The sequence below is a fragment of the Prorops nasuta genome, unplaced genomic scaffold, assembly GCF_024137725.1.
Source record: "Prorops nasuta isolate Cenicafe-Biocafe unplaced genomic scaffold, Cenicafe_Pnas_1.2 PNAS00019, whole genome shotgun sequence".
Classification (NCBI taxonomy): Eukaryota; Metazoa; Arthropoda; class Insecta; order Hymenoptera; family Bethylidae; genus Prorops; species Prorops nasuta.
In genome coordinates, this window is record NW_027116816.1 from 5,041,638 (window position 1) to 5,068,241 (window position 26,604).

A 26,604-nucleotide genomic window follows, 5' to 3' on the forward strand; every position below is an offset into this window, starting at 1 on the left:
CGCTGCAGAGTATTACGGGGTCGAATGGGGAAGAGTTTGTTATTATTATGCAGCAGCCAAGTCCAAATGACAAAATAACAACCAGCGTGATTTTCCTGTGATTTTTAAGGAGAAAAATCGTTGAAAATCTGGAGACTCTGTTTTACCGATTGGATCTTCCAGCACCTCCACGATGGTCTCAAGGTAGCAGTAGCCTTCGTTGTGTATTTCGCGGTTGAGCAATCTTCCTATAGTAACGTTTGCGTTAGATTTAGTGCAGAGCCTTTGATACGATCCTGGTCAGAGGCTCGGTTGTAAACCGGTTGAGTCTGACGACTACTGCAGTGGTAATAGAATTATGTAGAGACTGCTTTGGACAGATATGAATACTCTATCTCCATACAAGGATAGGCGCTTTTAAGTTGATTGCTCTCTCATCTAGCTGAACCCGCGATAGCAATTGTTAACTCATTACGAGGCAATTATCAAGATTAGCAGAAACAAACAAGCTCGTTCGTCGCGCTAATAAAATTATGCTTATTGTTTTTGCGAAAACAAAAGTTCTTTATCTACCACTATATTTATCTCTGCTAGGAACAATTCATTCTCCCTATATCGATACACCGTACTTTTTTCCGTACGCCACGGAAATAAAGTTTCGGAGCTCCGCGAGCGAACAATGGTAATAAAGTTCCAAAACTGTGTGGTGCAGGTAGTTTCTGCAAAAGCAAAATTGAGTGGAGGGGGATTAGCATAAATTAGGCAAGTTTTGTAAAATTGCGGAATAGGGTCAGAGAGAGGCACTGCAATTAATTGCTGTGTCGGCGTTGGAAAAGAAAATGGGTACACAGGATTGGCGGGATGATACAGGTGCGGCTGATGTTCAGTTTGGTGGCAATTAGTATGGATTAGGGGTGAAAGTGGATGGGCAGACGGACACGGGGACGCAGGTACAGTTCATGCACACGTGGTTTACCATTGGGTCGTACATCATAGCCTGGTTGCACTGCCGGTTTAGCCGATTGTCCAGCCAGTAGCCAATGGCCAAGGTGATATTCAGCCAACGGTAAACGCCGACTCCCATGTGTCTCCTGCACCACCATCTCAGCTTAACAAAACCTTCCTGCTTATACCTATATGAGCCTACCAGCTGCGCTCCCTTCACGCAAATCACTCGTCGAACCAGCCAGCAAATCTTCGGTAACGAGTATCTTTCGCATCGTTAAACAATTTCTAATTAACCTCGGAGAACTCATTATGGGAATACGCGACTCGTAGCTAGGAGTAGGTAAATATACGGAAAAACTGTTGGATTATTTGGAAAGTATCGGGTACGTAACGCGGGTGGCAATAATCGTGTAATGTATACATATATATATGTACATTTGTATATATATATATATATTGTATAACCCAGAGGCAGCGTAGCGTAGGAATATCGAAAACAGGAAGACGCAGGGTCGTGAATGTTCCCGTTGGAGGATGGATCGGAATTTTTGTACATGGCAGAGGAGAAGGGTGATTGGATGGTTGCAGTCGTTCCTCAAAGGCGTCCTTCGGGATTTCATCCAGCCCTCGCACGGTCTACTGCACCCTCGTGTCCAAAAAGCATCTGAATATTCCGATATTCTCAGGATGAGAAGTGGATTGGACAAACGAGAAGGAATTCGGATATGTATATAGAGAAGAAAGGGGGGGGGGGAGAAGGAGAGAGAAATAGAGGGAACGATAGGCTGGCACACTGGACTCTTTGATCGGCTTCTTTTCCTATTTACTGGGAAACTATAGGCCGCTTTGCCCATCTAGAAATACAATTTCAACCTCCCCCAACCCCCCCCCCCCCCTGCCCCCCGTACTATCATACCTTTTCTCGCTTCATCTCTATATTTCTGGCAACGTCGAGCTCGATGTTCCTTATCGATACGTGACGTATGTTACCTCCTCCCATTTCCAAACGCCCTGTAACACCGTGCCAGAAACTCGTATTTTCGCGGTGTCGGTAAATAAGCTCGCTTATATTACCGATCGATACGAAAGTGTGCATCTTGTGAAAATTGCGTACCACCTGCTCTACGAACATCAGATATTTCGCGCTTTTCTCAGGACTTACTACTCGTGTATGGGATCTTGCCAACGCATGGGGAATTTTATGGCCTCGTATATTCCGCGGTGATAGTAATTTCTTACCGAACATTCCTGAAGGATCCCCTTAATGTCGCGCTAACGTATTACAGCGGTTGCTATTTTATCGAGTATTAAATGCTAATTAGCGTACAGATCGGATCCGATTTCTGGTTTTATACGTGCATTCAAACTACCAAATTCCATTAATATTCGGTGGGCAAATAAATTGTCTCGTTTGAAGCACAGTCGAAATGAGAAGGTAGAATAAAAGTCTCCTGAAAACTGAAATAATATTTGATTGTGTATAAACAAACAATCCGACTTGACTGGATTGGCTTTCGACTGTTGATCAATTTTGTCGCGATATCGAGAATCTCGTGTGTGGAGACGCGTTTATTTGAATATCATTTGTTCTATCCTCCTACGTAGATATACGTGTTTGCATACGTGCCAACAGTCCCAATGCGTGTCCTCCTCTCTGCCAAAACAGTCAATTTTCCTTTCGATCAGGAATTTCTATTTATTTCTTCATTTCCCCTGTAAAAAAAGAAAACAAATAATTCTTTCTCAAGAAATCATTTTTTTTTAGTCAGTACATCCATTGGTAAAAGATTTGTAAATCTTGATTGGGATTTCATCTCGAGTTAACAGAAACTCAAAACGCTTCTATTCCCCTGCATCGAAGATATTTCTCGATGAAATTGAAAAATAGCTTGATTTATATTTAGCATTCGATTAATACTCCCGTTATTCATGCTGAATCATGCATTTTGAGAATTTCAAACAATTCCATAAATAAAATATTGAATATTCTGGTAAGAGAGAAATTTAAAATATAAGCTATTTTGCAAGATCCAGTTGAGGGAGTGCAAGGATGAGAGCGGGGGTGTAAGAAGTGAAATTACACACGTAGGAGGTTTTGGGTTTGCGAACAATCGCCAGAGATGATATCGTGGCATCAGGGCGAGAGAGAAAGGGAGGGAGAGAGCTCATAACGAGTATCGAGGGGCACGCGTTGAAAAGTGTGAAAATTGCGTCGATTCTAGATTAGGCACGCAGATAGGAGGTTTGGAGAACAGAAGGGTGGAGCTTTCTTTTACGAGTGGGAGTAACTTGGGCGAGTAGGTTTACTAGCTCGTGTCACGACGCTCGGTAAGCAGCAAACGGCTGGATGTAGTCCGGGCACGTGTCCTTACCTGTCAGAAGTAAATTTCCTGCATCGGAAAAGTCCTTCCTTCCTCCCTCGCTGTTTCACCTCTGCAACGTGGAACTCGTTGCCGTGTTTCAGCTTTTCTTCAGAAATCTCGCGTTTCCAGCCAGCAAAGCCTTATGCTTCCTTTCAACGCTAACATTTCCACTCACGCTAAGTACGAGTTACCTCGACTTGTAACAATTGCAGTCTGTCCCTTCGACGATGATAATAATTTTCGTTCACCTTACATTTTCTAATAAAATTATTCTTCCATTGATAAATTCATCGTGTTTCACCATTAACAAAATAATTTATTCGTTCATACCAGATTCATTAGACTGGGATAATGCGGATCGTTGTTGTGAAAATTGACTATAATATATATATAAATATATATATATATATATCTATATGGACTAGAGAGCCTTACATTTATCGAACAATGTGGAAAGGATGTAAAGAGGCTGGGAACGAGTGAACGCGCTCGGTAGCATTTTCTCTTTTGCCATTCTTTTAATGACAACAGCCCTTAATGACAGATGCTCGTTCTCTCTTACACACACACACACACACAAACATATATACCGGTGCATTTGCGATGCATCGTTTGCACGCAAAGCTGCGTAGGGCTAGCGTGCACGGCTTCATTTCCAATTTTATGCTTCATCGGGATGAAAGCTAGTCTTTTCTTGCCTTAATGCGGACTAATCGACGAACTTGTACCATTTACCGATTACTATTCTCCCCCTTACCACCCCCTCCCCCTCCTTCTCACTCGTTGCAAAACTGCTTTGTGGTTGGAAAGCTTGCACCGCCGCTTTTGTGCTTAGTACTCGACTGCTCCGGGCCCTTCAGACCCCAATTGCTTCGTACCATGAAACTCTTGGTATAATTGCATCTCGTTATTTTTTACTAATGCTAAAATATTCTCTCCCTAGTTTTTTCCACTGCGTCCTATCGAATCGGTCCACGACTACCTGTTAGAGCGCCTCTCGCAATTATAAAACGTACCACAATCGTGCCTCTACGCGACTTTCATTTGTTATTTCGAAATAATCGCGTGGAAAAATAAATAAAAGTCGCGTGCAACTTTCGTCGGAACGAAATTACTCGATTCTGTATGGGTTCGGCCAGAGTATCATTTGATTTGGAGCTTTGGGATGGCTTGATTATTTGAAGAATGGCTCCCTTAAGGTTCAACGTTGAACAGCGGGATGTTTTGAGTAAGATATGGAATAAGTGAGAATTGTGAAAATGCTCGCGAGTGTGTGTGTGTGTGTGTGTGTCCCGTGCACGTGCCCGGGAAAGCATGAAATTGGGCTCGGATCGCACGATATTAGATTATTAGGACTCCACGCGCGTACTCGGCCGACTAGCGCTTCCCCCAGGAATACACGGAATTTCATGACAAACCAAACGTGCCGAAGGAGATCGACCATCGGCGAACGACCAGTTTCGCCAACGACTTCAACCTCCGTAAAGACCTTTCCACGCAAATGCAATTGTTTTTCCTCCATTGCCGCCATTACTTTTATCCAATATCATCCGAAAACCCTTAAAACTGCAACTTTATTAAATTCAATTTTCCCCACATACTACTTTCCCACTGCGAAAATAGTCGTGATTTAAGGTAATTGTTTTTCTTTGCATCCAACCGGTTAATTTACATAATCGCAGCAAGTGCATTTACGTTTCGAAATATGGTGCATTAAAAATAATGGATTACCTCTGCGTAGCGAGAGAGACGACGACGTGAAAGAATCACTTAATGACTTGGGTGGTAGTACATATATATACGGTATATGCAGTATTATCGAGTGGAATACTTGTAAACCCGAGAATGCAACTGCAATGTTAATTCACAGCTCGCGTAGCACGATATTCTCGATTATCCAAACGCAACCGCCCTTCAAACGTCTTACGTCAGATTATCAGATGGCGCACAGAGTATACAGCAAAACTCACGTGCAGCTCATGATTAGCGTGCTACCACCTGCCATACGCTTATATGACAGATAGCATTTTTCCAGTAAATATCCGTATATATAACAAACGCAAATGAAAATTTCATATTTAAAAATGCAAGAATATATACACATCAATATGCCATTGCTTTTTTTACAAATTTCACTTCATCTTATATCGAGAGAAGAGGAGAGAAAAAAAGAAGTTTCTGATTTTATTTCAAACAGCGAATTTTAGTCGAAAGTAGAATCTCTTTTGGGGGAAAATTAAATGCTGAAAATCTTTTGGAGAATTTCCCAAGTTCTGAAGCATTTTTTCTTCTACTTATATATATATGGGGAGAACTGGCTGGCCCTCGAATAATACACGTAAAAGAGGTAAAGCAGTTAGGGAGACTTTTGAAAAAAGCGTATCGTCGAATATAAAAGTTTGACCGTGTGGTACTGCATAGCCCATCGAGATTTCAGATACAAGCAGAGCATCCCCCTCGCGCGTTCCTTTCACCCTGGATCTCGAGCCTTGTCAAATCCCAGGATAAGAAGTTCTTAAACCCGATTTCACCTAGCGGCGATCAAAAGCTGCCGAGGAATCGAATTTATCCTCGATCGACTGGCTCGCGTGCAGATTGGGTATCGACTAGTGGAATGGAATATGTGCAGCTTATCTATTCGCAAATACGTTAGCCAAAATCCGATTGAATAAAACGAGCCCGTATTACACCTGATTGTTTAACGATCAGCCCAAGCTTTTCTCCTCCCGTCAGCATAATTCCGATATCTCGGATCACGGTGCCCCCTCATAAAGTATAAATCAATTGTGCCCTACGTAATCTTACCTCGTACTCCCCCCCCCTCCCTCCCCCCCCCCTCAACCTATATTCTCTAATTTCATCCAAAAGTCACTCGATTCGAAGCACCCCAACGCCCATCCACACGACCAACGAAAATAACCATCCATAAGCGTGCTTCGATGAAAGTTTATTCATTTACAAGTTTGGAGATATGGTAATTTGGAAAAGACATTTGCACTGAATATATATTGCGATCCTTGAAAGGTCTGATCAAAGTTCAGTAAATGCTGCCAGCATTTACGAGTAAAATGACTTAATGTGACTCGAATGCCTGTAACGCCTAGCCTCGGGAATGCATTTGCCAGCACACAGCAACATAAATGTTAATTCTATAGGCTTTTACCAGCGAGATGAATACTAGCCTAGCGCAAGTGCCTTGTCAGTCTCTTAAACGCGAGCTTGTCAGCCAACGCTCCTCGACGCGAGTCTCGTAACGTTATAGTGTAATCCAACCCCTCGAATCAACCTTACAACAACAACAAAAAAGACAATAACGATAATTATTAAAGCTTCGACGAAGGAACGATTATTTAGAGTAAGAATCGATTTTACATCGAAGAGCAATTAACCATAGCGTCGGGAGAGAGTCGATCGAGAGTTGACTCGGTGCTCGATAAGTAATTAGAGCGCGATAGCTCTATAGGCAGGCTAGTTAAAGTCATTGGAAGCTTACTTAACAGCCATCCGCCTGGTTCCAATTCTTCTTCAGGGTCTCCCCTTCGGTAGCCAACAGGCAGGTCCTGGAAAATGCGGAGATCCAATTTGATAACATCGCGACTCCTCGCTCCCATTTGTCCTCGAGAGCGGAAGAAGACGCACAGCAAACTTCTCCGGGGAACAATGGAATTATTGAGCGCGCACGCACACAAACACGCACACGTACACACACACACACACGTGGACGTGCGAGGACAGGTACACGTAAAGTGTATATTTTGCCGTGCGACTGGGACCAGCAACCATTGTCTCCAGACGTTTCAACATTTTCTCCTTTCCATGCTCCACCCCTTATTTCGCTACGGAAATAGAGAATTCCGAGTCATTTTATCATTTAGAATATTGCTACCGCGTGACGATGTACTCTATTTGTGTGTATGTATGTACATATGGATGTATCTCTGCGTACAGGTGTCTCCGGAACTTTTTGAGCTACTTGACCATCCCTAAGTTTTTTTTAATTTTTTTTTTTCGTTCGAACATAAGCTCATCGTTATTTCAAACTAATCCTGTTCGATTCGACTTAAAGGCATTTTTTTTATTTTTATCTACCGTTTTATCGATAAAAGGTGACGGGTTATTGCAACAACAAGCACTTTGCTGTAGCAGCATTTCGTTTTACGCGCTTCTGCACGGCTAAAAGGTGTAACTAAGTTGCACGAGGCAGAAGAGCAGCAATTAATCAACGTCCTTGAGAACGGTCCTTCGAGTTTAAGAGTACGCCAGACAGCCGCCGGCTGCTTGTGCAAAGCTTTGCATACAAGAACCTGAAAGAGCTCCAAAAAAGCCCCAAGAACCTGACTGACGCACAAAAACTCTTTCAACTATGCAAAACTAACAATAAAGATCCTTGCAAACTTTTCAATCTAAATTATTTCCTTGCAAAATTTATCGATTCTTTCTTTTTGTAACGCACATTGTTAGAAAATCGTTATTTCTACCGGATTCTATTTATTCGACGATTAGCTCCTGCTAAAGAAATTGCGATACACTGGAAGAGTCATTATTATTGTTATTAGTGGGGAATGGATGTATCGTCGAATAATTAAATTTCAAAAGCGTCGCATTCCTCGATTTTAAATATATTATGTTATAATGGTAAATGGCGAGAAATCTGTAGTGTATGAACTTGTAGCTTGGAGTTTCAGGTCGCTTTATTGACACATTTTATACTGTACTCGCATTTGGAATAGCTGTCCGATTCGGTTCCGTGACTATTAACCAATGAAATGATAGTTATCGTCCGTATATCTGCCGACGTATGACTAGCTATATATGTAGGCAATCAATTATTCGCAGACATACCCACCCACGTGACTACATAAGCGAATATGTACTTGACTATGCAGATTCGCTAATTCTTCAGCTCCCACTATTTGCAGCACTAACATTTTACCTCGACTCCGCCATCAATTTTTCAGTTTATTCCATTCACCCCTTTTATTCGATTCAACGAACCCGATACTTTTTTTTCTTCCTCCCCGAAAAATCACTCCAACCTACATGTATATATTATATATATATATATATATATATATATCTTCTTATCGTTCCCGAGCTTCCAGCAATTCTCCCTTACAAAGTTTCTTCACTTATCGATTAAACATGTAATTGCCAAGGTATTTTATTGAATTTTCGATCGAATTACAGAAATAGAGATGATGAATTTTGCTCGTTAACTTGGCACAAATTGAATATGCCAACGTATAGTTATACCGATGATAAATTATTCACAAAGCATGCGAATTTATGCTGGCCTGTGCATGCTCGCTATTTCTTTTGGTTTTACTTACTACAAACATCGCACATACATGCATGCATATAGACTATACTAAATAATCTCGCAGGTATAGAAATAGCGTAAAAGTGAATTTCAGCGGATTCAAATAATCACGAGAATTAAACAGAGATGATATTTACTGTTCCCATACGTGAATGGACCGAGGAAATTGCGCGCACCAATGAAAGCACCCATGAAGGATTAATTGCTTAAATATAGCAATGAATATAGGTACTCTCTCTCTCTCTCTCTCTCTCTCTCTCTCTCTCTCTGCTGTGATATTTCACTACAACCGTTAATATACCATCCATTACACTATAAAACCTTTGCGATATCTAGTGTTATTTTAAAATCCCCATTGAAATTATGGAAAACATCACGATGAGTGAAAGTGTATATCACTCCACTAGACGCCAATAGATGCATATCAATAATTTATTTCTACGTAATATCCATAACAGGTATCACACATTGAAACCTATTAAGAGCTTACGACTGGATTTCATTTTGGATATGCGCGTGTACCTGCTCGATTTAGCTACTCAAATAGTAAAATAAAATAACGAGAACGGAGTGGAAGCAAAATGTGTTGAATGGGATTTAACTATGTGTATCTTTGTGACTGAGTAGAGAACAGTGTTAAGTGGAGCTAATATTGAGTAGTATTGAAGACTCGTAAAATGTAAGAGAGGGGCGAAATGAGAAAATAGAGTTTTGTGGGAAAACGAGGCAAAGCAGGGAATTCTGGCAAACGGAAGCAGAGCAAGCAGAGACTAACCCTTCAAAGCAATATTGGCGTTGATTTCTTTGATCCCCTGACATGGTATATTAAACAGTGACATTGTTAAATGAAAACAGCTTTTTGATCTCTTTGTTTCTCCATATACCTTTTCAAATAAAAGCTATCACTGAAAATCTAGAGATATTCGATTTTTGCTTCCTCAAAGTATGTTTAATTAATAAGCAGCAAAAATTCATTCTTAGAAGCAAAAACATTATGAAATTTATGCTTCAACCCAGCCGTTGTTCGGTATTAGCAACTGGCACAACTGCTTGCAGTGTTAGAGCCCATTAAGTTGTGGCGTAAATAAATCTTCGAGAACAGCGCAATCGTGTATTCGCGAAACTAGAATGAGAGTGAGAGAGATATATAGGGGAAAAGTTTGAAAAATTTTAGAAACTAATTAAATTGGGTGATGAGTAAATTTCGAGATTAGAATCGTTAATTTTGCATCAGTGGAACAATATTTCGTGACTTAAAAAAGGGTTAAAGCGATGAGGAATTGGTAAATCGAGACAGAAAATAATATTTTGGTAAGAGTAGAAGCAGCGCCGCGACCTCTTATACTTGCTGGTGTTTCTCGCAGTGGAACCAAAACGAAGCCCGAACCGAACTAAGAGAGATAGTTTATCTACGGAACCATAAACGTGCAAGATATTATGGATAGTGGGCTGAGTTACGGGCCAATATTTCTTCGTAATTATTCTACCTGGCACGTGATACCATCGTCTTCTACCTAAGCGCTCCCCTTTTCCACCCTTTAAAGGCACACCAAGTTCCATTTACTTTCTCGAGTCTCCCAACTGAAACTGATGCGGTTGCACTTTTCTTACTCTTACCTGAAAGAAACTCAAACAATTCGAACAATTAATTATCAAATCCTTGATTAAAAGCAATTCTCTAATTGCACTTTTTGCTTAAATCTCACGCTTCAACTTTTATCTCGAGAAACTTTAAATATTCGAGCAAGCCGTTCGAGGCTATCTTCGATATTTCTCTGAAAACCTTTTAACCAACGGTATATCATCGTATCGGTGTTTGTCGAAATGATTAATTTGGAGGAATAAAACCACCGTTGTTTGTTTCGTGTCCGTAGGAAAATTGGAATAAATCGTTTTCGCGAGAGCACCTGCCAACAAATTGATTTGCGCCAAAACAATATCCCCTCCATTTAGCCACACACGTGTATAGATATATACATGCGTATATACATAGGCACGCACTTGGATGCGTGTGTCCCTTGGCCTTCGAGCTACATATATTATACTCGAAGCGATAATAGGCTTTTGACAACACGAAGAGTGGTTCGATATTAGATGCACTGGCTGAACCAGAGTGTTTCGCAAGCACTGCCCCTTTCCTCGCCTAGCTCTCACAAAACACAGAATGTGCGTCGATCAATATGGAACACATGACGATTGAGAGCACGATGTGTTCTCGTCAACGTTTCTGGGTCTCTGCCAGTACTCGGATATATCGATACCAAATTGCCGATGACAAATATTTAGCAACCTCCTCCACCCCCTCTCTATTTACTCTTTATAAATTCCACTTTTGACAAATTCACTTAAAATCGTCACGCCTGCCACGACCTGATTCTCAATTCTGTCAAAATAGAGATACTCGGAAAAAATCTGTCAATTTACTCGAACCATCAGCGGAGATCAGTATACGAGTTGCGATTTGCTCCTCCGCGTCCCAAGCAAATTGCTGAAACAGCTGAATCGATCCATCCGGCCAGAAAAAACAATTTAATTAGACTGCAATACTTTTGTTTAATAAAATAGATGAGGGTGAAAGTTTGAGAATTAATTAGCGAATCCAATTAGTTGATTGCTGAAAGTAGAGTTTGCATCAGATGACGTGCAGCTTTCTGCTTTCGCGTCTATAATTCAGAGCTCCTCTTTGACAAGACATTCGAGTTTGGACATCAGAAGACCTCTTTCACTACACTTATCTTTCTTACAATATCTCCTGCACTCTTTCGATGATACTTCGTCCTCAAGACCCATCTCAAACCCATTTTCCCTTCTCTCTTCGCTACCAGTACCCCATGCATAACCCATATATACGCACACAACTAGAGCCTCGCAGATGTACCAAAACACAGGATCATTTTCCTCGATCGCAAATTATAGCTTCTCCCCATCCCAAACGCTCCAATATTTCCAACACTCCCTATACATACATGCCTTAATTCCCCTTTAATTCACCGAGTTCTTGCAACCCTCTTCCACCAGCTTTACCTATAATATTTTTTTAAACTTTCCGTTCGAACGTATCTCCAGCATTTTCTTCGGGCTTTTCTTATCCAGCATCTTCCGTTACGTACTCGGTATCATAAGGTTTTCTCTCGGACCTCCAATTTCGCTCCTTTCTCAGCCCGGGGAAAAGTCATGAATCAGATGGCGCAGGAGAGAGACTTCGGGGTATAGGTTCGGGGAGTAAAATAGCTGGTGGCAGGGGGAGGAGGAAGGTCGAGGAGGAGGGGGAAGAAAACTGGACGCTGCAAACGATCGGTTCGAAGCTGCCGAGGAGGTTATTAGCGCGAATGTTTCCTTTCTTCGAGCATCGTACAACCGACAAAGTTAATTCCTCGTTATTTCGTCACCTCGGGCGACGATTAACGAGTGAAACTCGCCTCCAGCGAGAATTATCGGGACCGGAGTGGAATTAGTTCCGAATCCCCGGTGTGATCGACGGATTAATTATGACGCTCGAGCCTCTTTTACCCTCTCGTTACGAAGAGAGTCCCACGCTAATGAATTCTAACTCTTACATTGCAAGCAGAAGAGTATCGTTATCGTAATATAATAGTAATCTTAAGATAAATACGTTGACGGTAATGATATTCCGTTTAATGAATTAACTTATTGTAAGAATGTACTTACCGTACCTAATTGGGAACTTTCTTTCTTCCGCAGGATGGTTCGCATGATCGGCGATGAATTTCTGACAGAGGAGCGTGACAGGAAGTATTATGCGGATCACTATACCTGTTGCCCCCCACCACTATTCATTATCCTCATCACACTCGTGGAGGTGAGTACTTTTCTTACGCTTTAATTATTGAGTAAGTATAGGCTTGTACTATACTACTTATAAAGAAATCTGTTTGCTAAAAGGATTAGTTAAACCTAAAGAGTATAAGCAACGTTTTTTCCACCTTTTACAATAGAAAAAGTGTCATTACTGACTTCAATTTCTACTACTTATAAGGTGTATGCTGTGCGCAGTGTGGATACATCTTTAATTCACTGTATAACTTCTTCGCTTTTTATAACAAAGGGAATGGTTTATGGTGAATACTTGAAATTTGAAACAAAAATAGTAAAGATAATATTTTTAGAACCTGAAATGTGAAAAAAATGTAATAAATATTGCTTATTGTTACTTAAGGTTCAATAACATTTTTTCTGATTAATAAACATTTCTGTAATATAATAGGAATATTTTATGATATATAAAAAACAGGGGATTGGTATATAAAGTTTTGGTTAAAAATTTCTAATACCAGTTATTTTTCTTATCATAATAATACTATTTTTTTTTTTGCTAAATTAAAAATAGTTGTCTGAAATTTTTATTTCACTACTTCTTTTGGGTGGAATATTTTTCATAACGTTTAAATTAAAAATCGAATGACGAGGAGATGACGAGTTTTCAAGAAAATCTTGTTCAAGGATGACACTCACCTGAACGGGTTTCGGTCGACCAGTCTCTGGTAGTTACTACTGGCAGTTATGGCCGACCCACGGCAATATCCGCAACCGTTGCCGGTATCCTATCCTATCGAAGTTGGTAACTTTTAATCGGATGCTGCGTTGTGAGCTGTAGCTACCTATCAGCCCGCCCCTCTCGCAAAGTAATCATGGACATCATTAATTTTAGCCATGCTCGACGATACTCGCTCGTCAAATTGCATAATATTGCAGCCCGCACTCTTTTTACATTAACTTATATCTGTAAAGTCTACGTTCATTAAGAATACTCTATATCGTTCGTATTACATTATTTGTTAGAATACTCATGAAACCAATTTTTGCTTTCGAATTAAATAATGTTCAAAAATGGCAATATTATAACACATAAAATATAATAATATTTCGATAAAAATAATCACGCAGTTTAGGTTAAATTGTATTCTTTTTTATTTTGAGCCCTTGGCATATATGCTAATACTTTTCGAGGGGTGAGGTAAAAGCTGTCTGCTCATTGTCACGAAACATGAATCGTGGAAGGGGAGGGGAGAGGTGGTTCTAGTTATCATATAAACAATATATCGTGCGGAAAGCAAAAAACAACAGAGTTAAATTGCGTGATAAAAGTTTATTTTCAAAGATTTAGCGCTACGCAGAAATTGAAAGATAAATGAAACTCGAATCACTTCCAAGTTCACCGAAAACTTTTATATGCATACATAAAATAGTGCTCCAGTTAGTTTTCGATATCGTTTGAACAAAAATTAATTCTGTAAGGGAATACCTTTTCCATACGAGATAAAGCATTTTGGCTTCCAATTACTTTTTCAAATTCAATCTCAATGTTGATTTCAGCCAAGTTCTTCAGGCTTCTCAATTGTTTATTAAATATAGCTGTTAATTAAAAGCTTCTATGGATTTAAGCACTGATTAAACGCAGGCTTGAGTCGTTGATAATGTAGACTTTCTAAAATATACCTAATTATTCGTGTAATTTTATTGTGACTGTGAAAAACTAAACATCATTTTATAGGTAAACCTATTCTTTCCTCATGAAATGTGAAATTCAGTAAGAGTGAATATGAATTATAGAAAGATAACATACGGTAAGTTACTAGTGTGTAACAAAAAAATTGAGCCAATCCATAAAGAGTCTGGGAGATAATGGTGCGAACAAAATGGATGGTAAGGAAAAGCAAAAAAATCGCGAAGAGTATGAACTAGTGGTGACGATACAGTATCGATTTTTTTACAAGTATCGATATCTGTCTTGGTCACATATCGATGCAGACTATCAATGCTAAATTTTCTGAATACCGAGCTCTATATATTATTCATCTTTATTTTAATATTTTGGTTCCGAAAAGTGATACATGAGATGATAATAAGTACCAGTTCGAAAATAAAAAAATGGGGACATTGATTTAATAAAATCCTTGAAAACCTTAAATAATAAACTACTAATGAATAAAATTCTTTAATTTACGGTAATTATCTAAATACCTAAAGTATTGTATTGGATATCTTTTCTTACATCAATTATAATGTCTATATTATTATTGGATGGCCTATTTTAACTCGTATAGGAAAGAATATATATATAGCTTACTTTAAGCTATTGCTTTAATAGGACCGTCAACCTAATTTTATAATAAAGTATATATTTATCAAGTATAGTTTAACAATTTTAAAGCAGAATGTTATTTATTAAAATGGGTTATCCTATACAATAGCTTTCGATGGATAGCGAAACTATACTGACGTTTAACAAACACGTTACTCTCAGTTCGGTATATTTATCACGACTTGATATTTTTCTTACAATGGTATAATATCGACTAGACTCGGTGCGAACAGAAAGAGAGAGAGAGAGAGAGAAAGAGAGGTGGAAGGGGGGAAGTAGGAGAGATAAAAGGAAGAATCCTTGCGAGACGAGATGACGTCATCGTCTGGCGCCGTGCGGTTTTCAGGTGGCGGCGTAATTCTTCTGCCAGACTTACGAGTGTCTGGCGAATATAAAATGGTGGCCGCGCGCGGCACGTGCGGAACACGAGCACACAAGTATAAATATATTCCAAACACGCTCACATATACATAAGAGAAGAGTGCACACGGCGAGGGGTCATTGTGGCTAGTGGGTGGCAGTGGTGAAGGGTAGTGGAAAGTACAACAGGGTAGCCTGGAAGATGTATTGGTCGATAAAGCCTCGCGGTTATTTAGATAACCGTAGACCGTAGAACCGCACGACATCCACAGGGTCGAGGAGTGGGGGTATAGGAGGATCGAGATTATCGATTCCCAACGCGCGGGCCTGCAAGAAGGACTAGGCGACGACGCTACGCCACGCCACGCCACAGCAGGCAACATCAGAAATAAGGGCCGTTTCCCTATATACAGGAAAGATCACCAGCAGCTCTCTCCGATATTATATGCATACGACTCGCACGAGGCCTTCCATCTCCCCCCCCCCCTCCTAACCTCCTCCCCTCCTTTCCTTTTTTCCTCACCAACCCCATTCCTCCCCCTCAACGCTCTCCCAGCTTTCCATCTTTTGCCATTTTCCACACTTGTTTAATCTACCAAATGGCTGCCCGTCGTATCGCAACAAGCCATAAAAATGAAAAATTTATCGCGCTAAATTTTGATTTATATCTTCAAAAACATTATACAGTTTCTTATACTCTCTTCCGAGATATTTTGTAGCTTCGCGTTGTTCTCTGCTTCTGCCTGAAGCAGAGGGTAGAGAGCATACTAATTAATGTTATGGAAAATGAAGTGAAAAGTTGGAAGGGCCATTTGGGTTGAAAAGATGTTGTTAAAGTAATAAAATCAAGTGGAATGAGTTCACTGATGGGCTTGTGATATTCGCAAACACCATAGCCGGCCATCCCGGTAATACCTGTGCGTAATGGGATACACGATATGGAGCACGTTGGCGTAATAACGTCGAAACGTAACGAGGTTAGTTCGGTCGAGGCAGGTTGAGTTAGACACGGAAAGGGTTAGGGCGTTTCTAGGAGGGTCGGTAAGGTAGATGACTGCCCTGGCAAAGGGAGGGCCAAAGGCCTCTGCCGTTTACCAAACCTTCACCCTTCGCCCCCTCTCGCTCTCTTCCTAATATCCGGCATCCTTATCTCAAGGTCGAACGCCCCTAACCTTCCCCATCGATTTCGTTCGTTTTCGCCAATGCGTTTCGCCCCCCCCCCCCTCTCAACCCCTTCAAATATCCTCTCATCTCTCGAAGACTCGCAATATATTTTTTAATAAACCATCACCTTTAATCATCATTTTTCACGCTGAAGAGAAAAAAAAGAACACGAAACTTAACTTTTATCCTCATCGTTTAAATACTTTCAACCTGTACATAGATGCTGCAGATTAAAAACTTGGCCATTTTAGTAATATTCGGTCTCCGTAAATCCATCCACGGCGCATTACATTAATTAAGCTTCTCTAAAGTACCAGTTAATTAATAATCCATCATCTCGACTTACACGATGGAAGATACCGTACAGCTCCTTGTGTATAAAGCACAGTCTCTTTGTTGAAGCTGGAAATTTAACTAGACGGTAGCACTTGAAAAATTGTCCATTAACATAAGGAAACTCTCTCTCTCTCTCTCTATATATATATATATATATACACACAGCAAATAGCTTAATTCGATGCTTCAGAAATTGCTTAACCTTGTAAACTCTGTTATAGTAAAATAATAATAATAATAATCGTTGGTGCAATCGCATGTCTGGACGGGACGAGAGAGAGAGAGAGAGTCGAGTTTCGTATTCGTGGTTGTCGAAGCATGCTTGGCTGTCGCAAAGCATGATCGGAGATCCCATGAAACATCACGCGCGGTAGCGGACAATGGAATAGCCGTGTCCGCGAGGGATTGTCGAGGATTTCCGGCCTGAACGGGAGCCTAGACAGGATCATTCAAGATGGCCGCCCAGGATATACGCCGACGGAATCTCGAATCGTCGTTATTGCCTCGAGGGGGTGGGACTTTCTTCCATCCTCTTGCTCCAGCCAACACCAGCAGCAGCCAGCAACTCCCTTCATCCCACGTACGTCGTCTCATCCCCCAAGTTTCGCCGGAGGAAAAAGAGGGCTGACGGAACTTTCGGCGATAAGTCTGTCGCGTGTCGCGAAATCCTCCACACTTCGCTTAGCCTGCCATTCTTGCAAATTCTCCGGAGATCCGCGAGAAAGAAACTTGCCTTTCTACCCTTTCATTCTCTTTCCCAACTCCCACACCTCTGCTCCTCTTTTTTTACTCTTATAAAGACTCGCTAGCTTTTCAATTTTCACTATATAGATTCGATTTCCTTTTATCTGAATTAATAAGGAATTTCGAAAGGAGAGTGGAGGAGGAATTTCAACGTCGGCCAATCTTTTGTTTATGAAGGAAGAGATTTTGTTGGTGAGACTTAGCCGGTAGCCGGAGGGCCTCTCCGTCTTTCTCTCCCGGGCGCGCGATCCGGAAGAATAAAGGATGCTGAAGGGAAATCTGTCAAGATGGAATATTGGCATGAAAGCTTCGGCGGCTTTCGATACGAAACTATTTCGCTTCCATTTTCGTTAGCGCTTTATAATAATGCGCTACCGCGAAAGATGATGCCGGATTCTTCTTCTTCTTCTTCTTCTCCCTTTGGCTCTTCATCGTGATCCCCTCATCCAATCCACCCCTCCTCCTTCTTTTCCTTTATACTCATAGACGCACAAGATTTCGCTTTCAACCTAATGTTATCGTTCTTTGTAAAAGGAGACGCGCTCGTATCGACGGGAAAATATGCTCTCGATGATAAGCGAATCCCAGTTCTTCGCACCCTATATCCTACCCCACCCTACATTTCTCTTCCGCCCTTTTCTCTGCCATTGGACAATTTTTTAAGAAATTTGCATCGTGGTGGTATTTTTGTCGACTCCTACCAATCTACTGGTTGAGAAATAATTCCAACGTTGGTGCATGGACAAATTGTGGTTCGAAACGACAGGAGGACATTAACGCCTGGAACGAATCGATCGTTTCTGCTATTATCCGATGTAAAGCTATTGGGGCGAGTGGAAAATTGGAGTAAATGAGGAATGTTTTGATAATAAATTAGAGAGTGCAGTGGGGTGGGAGGAAGAAAAACATGGAGGGGGGAGGAAGAAGTGGAAAATGGCGAGCATGGGAAAGACAAACAGCGTTGAATACGGGTTATTTTGCAAAGCTGTCAATGGGGTGGAGTCGGTCATCATTTATGCCATAGCCACTTGAGTAAACATCAATATTTGATGTCGTCGTTGGATACTGTCATTTGCGCATTTGCTTCTTGTTTGTATAAATACAACGACTTGCACGCAAATGCAACTGCGACTGGAACCAACTGCAGGGAGCTTCCGTGCTTGTCTCTCGAACCTCTATAAAATATGCTGCAGAAACGGCTGTGATGATAAAGGACACGTATGGGATATCGAATAGCCCACCAATGTCTCGCTATACTTTTACACCGATCGAATAAAACCATAGCGACAAGAATTTACCTGCGAACGTCGAAATTGAATACTTGGCGAGTTCATGATTCGCCTCGTCCACGATTAATTCGCGAAACATAAAATAATACTTATACCGATAACTGATATCAGAACTCGATTTAAAACCGCGAGACTGAAAATTGTAATTATTCGCTGGCTTTGGCAGAAAAGCTTTTGGTTCATAAACTATATGTAGCTCTGCACCAAATTGGCAAATAATTAATTGCTCGTCTCTGCAGAGGTTTTTCTCTCATATTTCTCCATCTTGAGGTAAATTCATCCGCCGTGCTTTCTATGTGCAGATTTAAGTGAGAAATATGAAAGGAAGGCCGATAAGCTGATGCTTGAGAGGTTATTTTCCGAGTGTTCATTAATTAACGATATCGTGAGTGTGACGGAGATTAACACGTTGAAAACTAATTTGGCGCAATTAGAGAAAATTTTGAGAGTCATCGGATCGGATATTGGAGCACTACCGGTCACGGGTATATAGGTGGTGTACGGGGCTTGCTTTTGCTTTTTGGCGTCTTTCCAATTTCGATAATCTCGTCGCGGCGATCATTATTATGCCCATTATTGGCCTCGTTATTTAGTGCCCGGTAAATCCCTGGAAAGCGCATATCCGGAAGCACGCGGCATGCCACTACTAGTACGACGTACGTTCCGCGGTCCGACAAGTTTATTGTTCGAGCTACATAGGACCAAACCGAAAAATTTTATTCGCTCCTTTTTTCCCTCTTCAACTCTCCATATATTTTTCCTTTCGTCCAAACTCGCGTTGCACACTCGAGCAAAAGCCCACCACCACCACCAAATATCCCCATCAACGATCGCGCGCATATACATACTTTATTTCTATTACCGCTAAAATTTATTTCATTCAAAATATTTTCCACCTTCACCCAGTTTTAACGGCTGTGAATTTTCTTGATGAAATTTTTATCAATTTCCAGGGAGCTTTTTCACACGCCATAAGTTTGGTCAAAATATGACAGGTAGGCGAGAATTTATACGCCAAGGAATTTCCAAAGTTTTCCTTATAATTTTGACGCATGATCACTTACCTACCAGGTGTAATATAAGCACAAACGATGAAAGCTCCCCTAATGCTCGCAAGCTCGAAGATGCTCTCGTGGAAATGGACTCGCCATGAGCGAGAATGGGGAGACTCGTTCGACGGAAATACAAGCTTTCTTTGACTCTTAAGCGCGCACTTTCACGCCTCATTAGGTCGCGTGCCTCAAAAGAGGATCGCAAAAATTCTCACCTCTTCTCCCACAGGCAAATAATAATACAACCTGCTTTGAAAAATTGTGCAATTATCAAGATGAAGTTTGGAAATTGGAAAATCTTGTTGTTTTCTGACAGTCGTTAGGTAACGATTTCGGACAATATATATAGACCATAATAATTGCGTTTATTCTTTTGTAAGGGATTTACTTTGTAAGTATATAGAAGGAATAACACGTGGAACGCTTTATTACGCGAGGCATTCGTGGCGCAAAAAGGTCGCTTTTGGTCGGCTGCCAATTACGTTTGCGTTTGATATCCATTTGTGGCACGGGATTGTAAAATAAATTACGCGACGCGATACCGACAAAAGAGTGTTTCGGCCTTCCCTTTTACGAGTGTCGCGTAAAGATATCGCATAAAAACCGCTGCCCGCCATTCATTCCGATCGTACTTCCAAATTGGGTCCTTCAATCACTGGGAAAAAATCCCGTTTGTTACGCGTCCGCACTGCTCTCCTTGATCATTATGAAAAATCTCGATGGAAAAAACCGACTTTCGGTCGAAGAATGTACGTACGCCCACGCCTCTTTGTCATTCGTTATGTCTTTATACCGCACGGTTCTGTTTTAAACTCGTATAAATCTGCTCTCTCCTGGGTATAATTATATACTTATATGTACTTTGATTTCTCTATTTAGCTTATAAAAATGTTCACGCGTCTCTTATTTACTATCAGACGCGCTTGATTTACTTGAAAAGCGAAGAACAGCTTATAAGTTTGCCAATTTCTCGAGTTTCAATTGAAAATTTGTAATTAATTATGCAAAGTCTTCTTGGAAATTTGACTCTAAAGCGGAGCAGAAGGCATTTCAGCGTGCTTCAAGTTTTCACGTGTGTTCGCGTTCATTTAGTCGTGGAATTCAATGGCTGTACGATTTATTTTCAGACGTAGGTATTTAAGAGCGAATCTTTGGAATCTTAATAATTCTGAATAAATGTATATACGGTAGAGAGAGGTGGATATATTTATCTCACTCACTCAATTATTATGATAAGCGTGTAGAACGTATGTTAATGGGCATGCTCCGGTCTCTCCCGTCGAATGGAAAATTAATGGAGTGTGTTTGATGAAGGCCTTAAAATTATTATAGCCTGGACGGATCTTGATTTGATAAAGCCATGTTGCGAAAAACTTTATATGACAAGCTTTACGAGAATATTTGCCGGTATATGTGTTTATTCAAAATTAAACGCAAATGCACAGAAATGATGACGGTTTATGCGAGATTTTCAAAGATTTAGACCTCTAGGTATATATATATATATATATATACACACGCTTAATAGCTATAAGGAGACGACGCTATGGATTTATCGAACAATCTTGTCTATTTACGAGGGTGCAGAATTACGAGGAAGTCGATGAAAACTTTCATCAATCGTATTAATAAAAATGAGACGTCGAGGAAACTTTCCAAAGAGATACAGTAAATCTGATAGATTTAACGGGCTTTAACTGACGGAGCTCGAAGCATGATTCAATAATTAATTCAGAAAAAATCTCCAGAAGGATAACTGAGATTTTTCCCGGAGAGAAAGAGGACGCTCGTGAAAAATTCACAAGGTGCATGGCCATCAGAGTCGTTGGTCTCTCGCATCCCATTTGGCTCTTCGTTGCACTTCGCGAATTTTACAGCACGCGCCTTACGCCAGATTCTTTTCTTATAATTTTTCTATAAATCTCCCCTCGTTTTTTCCATTCGATCCTTCTCTGTACCGGGACTTATTTTTCCACGTCTCGAATGTTATTCAGCAAAAGAATCCTAAATAAATTCCTGCAGCTTCGTCTCTCGTTCTCTCGTCGGATCTACTCCGAGCATAAAATAATTCTAGCTAAAAATTTTTAATCGCAAATCCCTCATCCACCTAATTACATATTCGTCATTCACAGAACGTTACGATAATTGTTTCCAGTTAAATTCACCGATCGGACTTTTGCATTTGACACTATTCTTGTAAAATGATAAAAACATTTTGTTCCTGTCAGACCTTTCCACTGAATGTCTAGCCACTAATTCCACGCCAGTGCTGTGTCAACTCCTCTCTAATTTATCATTTTGCACGACATTGCGTGATACGAAATGCGCTTTTAATTAATATCATTCATTACGAGAAACGAGATTTGGAATGAAATTAATGAGAGATACAGATTAAATCGGCAAATTGATTCGCTGCAGATTAATAATATTTTTACAAGGTCATGGATGAGCGCAAGAGCAAACGAGGAATCGTGAAAGGGAGATTAGGCGTTTCGTCGAATTCGCGGAATATGCCGTAACGAAACAATAATTAAAGTTTGTGATTAGAGAAGACCGTTTCGTTGATTATTGACCGTAACGTAATATCAAGGGAGTAGTGTTCCCTAAACAATTCCCACTTAGTTGTCGCAGGAACTCGGCGCGTAATTCATAGGCAACGTAACGCAATATCCAATAATGTAGCCGTTATATATACGTAGGAAATAATTAGTTATATTGGCGCTGGATGAATATCTGCAAAGCATTGCTGGTCATATTGAATTAATATCTAGTGAACGTATTTGTACACGCGCCTTAATAGGAAACCGTAACTTTCTATCATTACCATCGATTTATTTCGTCGGCATCACTAAAAGCGCAGCTGCTCTGGCTAATTATAAAATGCGCCATTCACGGCTTATTGATAAATTTATAATATCGTCGCTCGTCGCTTTAAGAAGATAGTTTACTAGCGCGAAAACAATTTGCGCCAAATAGCCCGGCTTAAATTCTACCACTTTCCAATGGTGCTCGTTTATTTTCTTTGTTTACCAATTGTTTAGCGATACGTGCGCGCGTGTAATGCGACACTCGGGCTTTATTGGCAAAATCAATAGCGATAGAAGCCCATTTATGAGAGATGACCCCCCCCCCCCCTCTCTCCCATACACACACACAACTTTATTCCATACATTTTCAGCTTTTCCAACTCTCTTCCCACTTTGACAAGCGCTTTAGTCCCGAGGATCACCAATCTTCCCTTCTTCTCACGCGAAATGACGTATGGAGGGGCCACTGCTACATTCCAACGACCAGAAGTAATTTTGCGATTTTTCTGGATAGCTCGTATTATTACTTGTTTCTCTCCGTATGGAGAAAGAAAGAGAGAGATAGAGAGAGAATGTATGTGTGTGTGTGTGTTATTTCGATTTTCTAATACGAAACGAGTAAAATGATGGAGGACAGCGAAGGGGTGAGGATCAAAGTTGAGGACTACGAACTAAGAAGTTGGGATCCCCTGGGAAATTGAACGGCCACCTAAATATGATGGCTGATTCGGCTGTGTTCATCATCGCGAAGTGTTCATCCACGCCAATTATTGACAACCTGCTTCGCTCACGTCTGTCTTCGCTTAGTTCCAATCCCATGTCTCGCGTCTTTCACGCTACAGAACGCGCTCGCAAGTTTTTCGCAGTGGAAAAAGAAAGTTTGCAAAAAAAAGTTGACGTTGAAGCTTATAGGAAAGAGCGAAAGACACGATTCGTTGAAAATTTTCAATCGCAGCAAACGGTACACGAGTTTTTTTTAGGGATTAGCGAAAATATTGATAAAGTTGGTGTGGTTGGCGAATATTTGTCAAGGTCGTTAAACGCGAATCTTATAATTGTATCCTAAGGTCTTCCATCGACGAGAGTCTCGCGTTTGCGAATTATTGACATGCGCCACTTGACTCCCGCGCGCTAACATTTATAGTCTCCGTCCGAGGATCCTGCTAGACATATATATTATAGCTCCATGCATGTAGCGCATGTAGGAAAAGTTTGACCCCTCTCTCGCTGAATTCTCAGCACCAACAGCAGCAGCAGACACTTGTGACATTCGACGGGGCCCAGATGGCTCCTAAAACCTTAAAACTTGATCCGCCTTGCTCGCTGTTTACTTCCCAGCTGGGAAATGGAAAATATTTACACGCATGCCACTTCGCACGCGCGTGCATGCCTACGTGCACGCACGCATACCTTATTCCTGTAAATTACGGCCTCCTGCTTGTCTTGCAGTACAATCGTGTTTCCGGCAATTCCATTCTAGGAACAATACAGCGCTGCGCACATTGTAAATGTCCAATTTGCAATATTGCTATGTCCGTTTTCCGCTGGAGAATCCGTTGTCTGATAATCGCATCTTTTAACAATTAGTTATGCAGCGAACGAAAACGCATTGCACTCGACGAATAGAATTAAAGAGACTCGGAAAGAGCTGAAAGGCGTGCGAATGTGCTTGAATGTCGTCATTTTCGGAACAGGTAAAGTTTACGTAGAAAGAGTGAAAGGGAGAGACCGAGAGACCGAGAGAGAGAGAGAGAGAGAGAGAGATTCTTATTATTCAATATGTGTAAGCCACGAGAGTCAATTCAGAAATTAATTAGGACACGTTTAGTAAGCTTTAAGACGGACACAGGTGTATTTGAAGGTACATTATAGAACGTGTAGTACCTGTGTAAGCGCGTGAATGTGGAACGCTTTGTACGCCAGCGCGTCTGAAACCACGATAGGACGATATGTTTGTAACGCGTGACAGGAGCAGGCTCTATATAGTTGGCGCGTGGATGGTCACCAATATCTCTCTCTCTCTCTCTCTCTCTCCCTCTTGTTTCGTCTTTATTTATTATACTGCTAATGAATTAATCAGTGCTACTCTGTAACTAAACAATCACGCGATTCGTGGATTACAAATTAAAAATAAATATTTTCGCATTTCCTTGACTTTTTTGCAACAAATTAACGTTAATTAACGTTTGCACTAGAAACAAGATTACGCGGATGCATTACTGATTAACAAAACTGATAGGAATTGATTAGAAAATTATGAACTATTCTCTGCCCATAAAGGCGTCGCGATAATTCTTATTTTAGAATTTTTTTAAATTTCGTCATTCATCAGAACACAGCGTATTGTCCAGCGTCCAATGCAGCTGTCCAAAATCAGGCTAGTACCGCCTATACGTGCGTGCTTCCTGGTACACTCGAATCCTCGAAAACTACCCCCCGGGCATTAGCATTTTCTCTATTTATCATAAGCCTTGCCGGACATTTATTCACGGAAAATTCCTCTCCATACAGCCAGGATACCATTTCTCGTATAAACATTAATCTCAATGCGTTTAACCAGGGGTTTATTGCGAAGTTTTTAGCGTTCTCCAGCTTTTGTACCTCGAGGTCCGCCATTTTTCTCGTTTAATGATTGATCAGGGCAAGGCGGAACGGATTCGAAAGGTACGAGGGACTCGAGCGAATTTTTGCCTATAGCATGTCCAGACCGGTGCCGTGTCCTGCGCTGGCGTCGCGACGCTCTCGTGCGTGACGTGACGTACATACATACATACGTAGCTCGGGGAGGCTCGACGGTGGCTGGTTGGTTGCCCGAGGAATCGATGTCGCCTTTATCGAGCGAATTCTCCGCACTACTCGCTCATGCCTCGGCTTCGGATAGTTTCCTCGAATTCTTTTTTCTCTTTCATCTTTGAAATCCCTCCCCCCCCCCCCCCCTCTTGCTTTCCACCCTTTTCGTCCGTCCGTTCGTCTAATTAAGGCTCCGCAAGCTTGGCACCCTTCCCTTCCACCACGCATTACAGGGTCGCTGCTCTTTCAGTTTTCCTCAGACTGGCTCGTTGGCTCCCTCCTCCTCCCCACTCTTTCCCCTCTTCATACTCTTCAGCAAAGGTCAACTATTCATCCCTTTCTCTTTCACCCCCTTCTCGTTTCCTTCTCCATCCCTTTCACCCGCCTTATTCCGAATCCCACCACACGAACCACTTGGCCCTTTTCAAAGAACATTCTGTCCCACTCACTTTTACCACTATTTCTCCACCCCCAAACGTCCTCTGCTCTTTTCCCCATTCCATCCACGTTTCTATACTCGTCGTAATCTTTCAAAATTTATCCTTATTTACCCTTTCTTTCCTCCGAGTTCCGCCTCTTCCCACACGGGGTATATACTTGCCCTTTTTCAACGCTATCCTTTTTTATCTCTTCAGTTATACCCTCTGCTCTCTCGCTTGTTCTTTTTTTTATGTTCTGCCAGTGCTTTTTGCCAGGTAGGCCGTAGTTCTTTTTTTTCCAGAGAGACTTCTCTGTTTCCCATTCTCTCTTCTTTCCAACGTACATGACTTTTTGTCCGTCGGTGGTGTGTATGGAGATAGTCAAATTTACTTTGGAGAGTTAGGGTAGTCTCGTTCTTCTCGTTCAGTCGTATACCAGCGTCCCCTTTTGGTCACTCACATTTTTCTCCGTCGGCGAGTGTACGTACGAGAGTACACACACTACTTTATCGAGGAGGGTGTTCTCGTTCTATCTAACCTCATAGCCAACCTACTACCTCGGCACTCAATTATACATGACTCTGGCAAGTTAATTTCAGCGCCTTGACTACTCGACCCATCCTACCTACGACATTCGGTTTTTACTTGCTACCCCCCCCCCCCCATCTCCTTCCTCCAACCTCTCTGTCTTTCCTTCACCTGGCAGTGTACACACACACACACACGAGCGCACACTCGTATAACTGAAAGAAGAATTAATAAGGCAACGCCCAGACTCCCAGTCGTTTCAGGGAATGAAAGGTCCCTCGGGAGTTGCCCCGGAAGGATTACGCTCGTTTCCCGTTTCTTTAATATCGTCTCGCCGCGTGGACCCGAACGATAGCGACCGTTTAATTGCAATGATAAACACGTAGTAGGAGAGCTTCTTGC

The 26,604-nt window shown here is 41.3% G+C and overlaps 1 protein-coding gene across 1 annotated transcript in view; it reads left to right on the plus strand.

Moving 5' to 3' along the window:
- stet (stem cell tumor) overlaps positions 1 to 26,604 on the plus strand; it is a 242,801-nt gene that overhangs the window by 180,226 nt on the left and 35,971 nt on the right. The window contains exon 6 of the mRNA XM_066739208.1: positions 12,313 to 12,430. Coding sequence (XP_066595305.1) covers positions 12,313 to 12,430 — 118 coding nt within the window. The remainder of the gene's footprint in view (positions 1 to 12,312; positions 12,431 to 26,604) is intronic.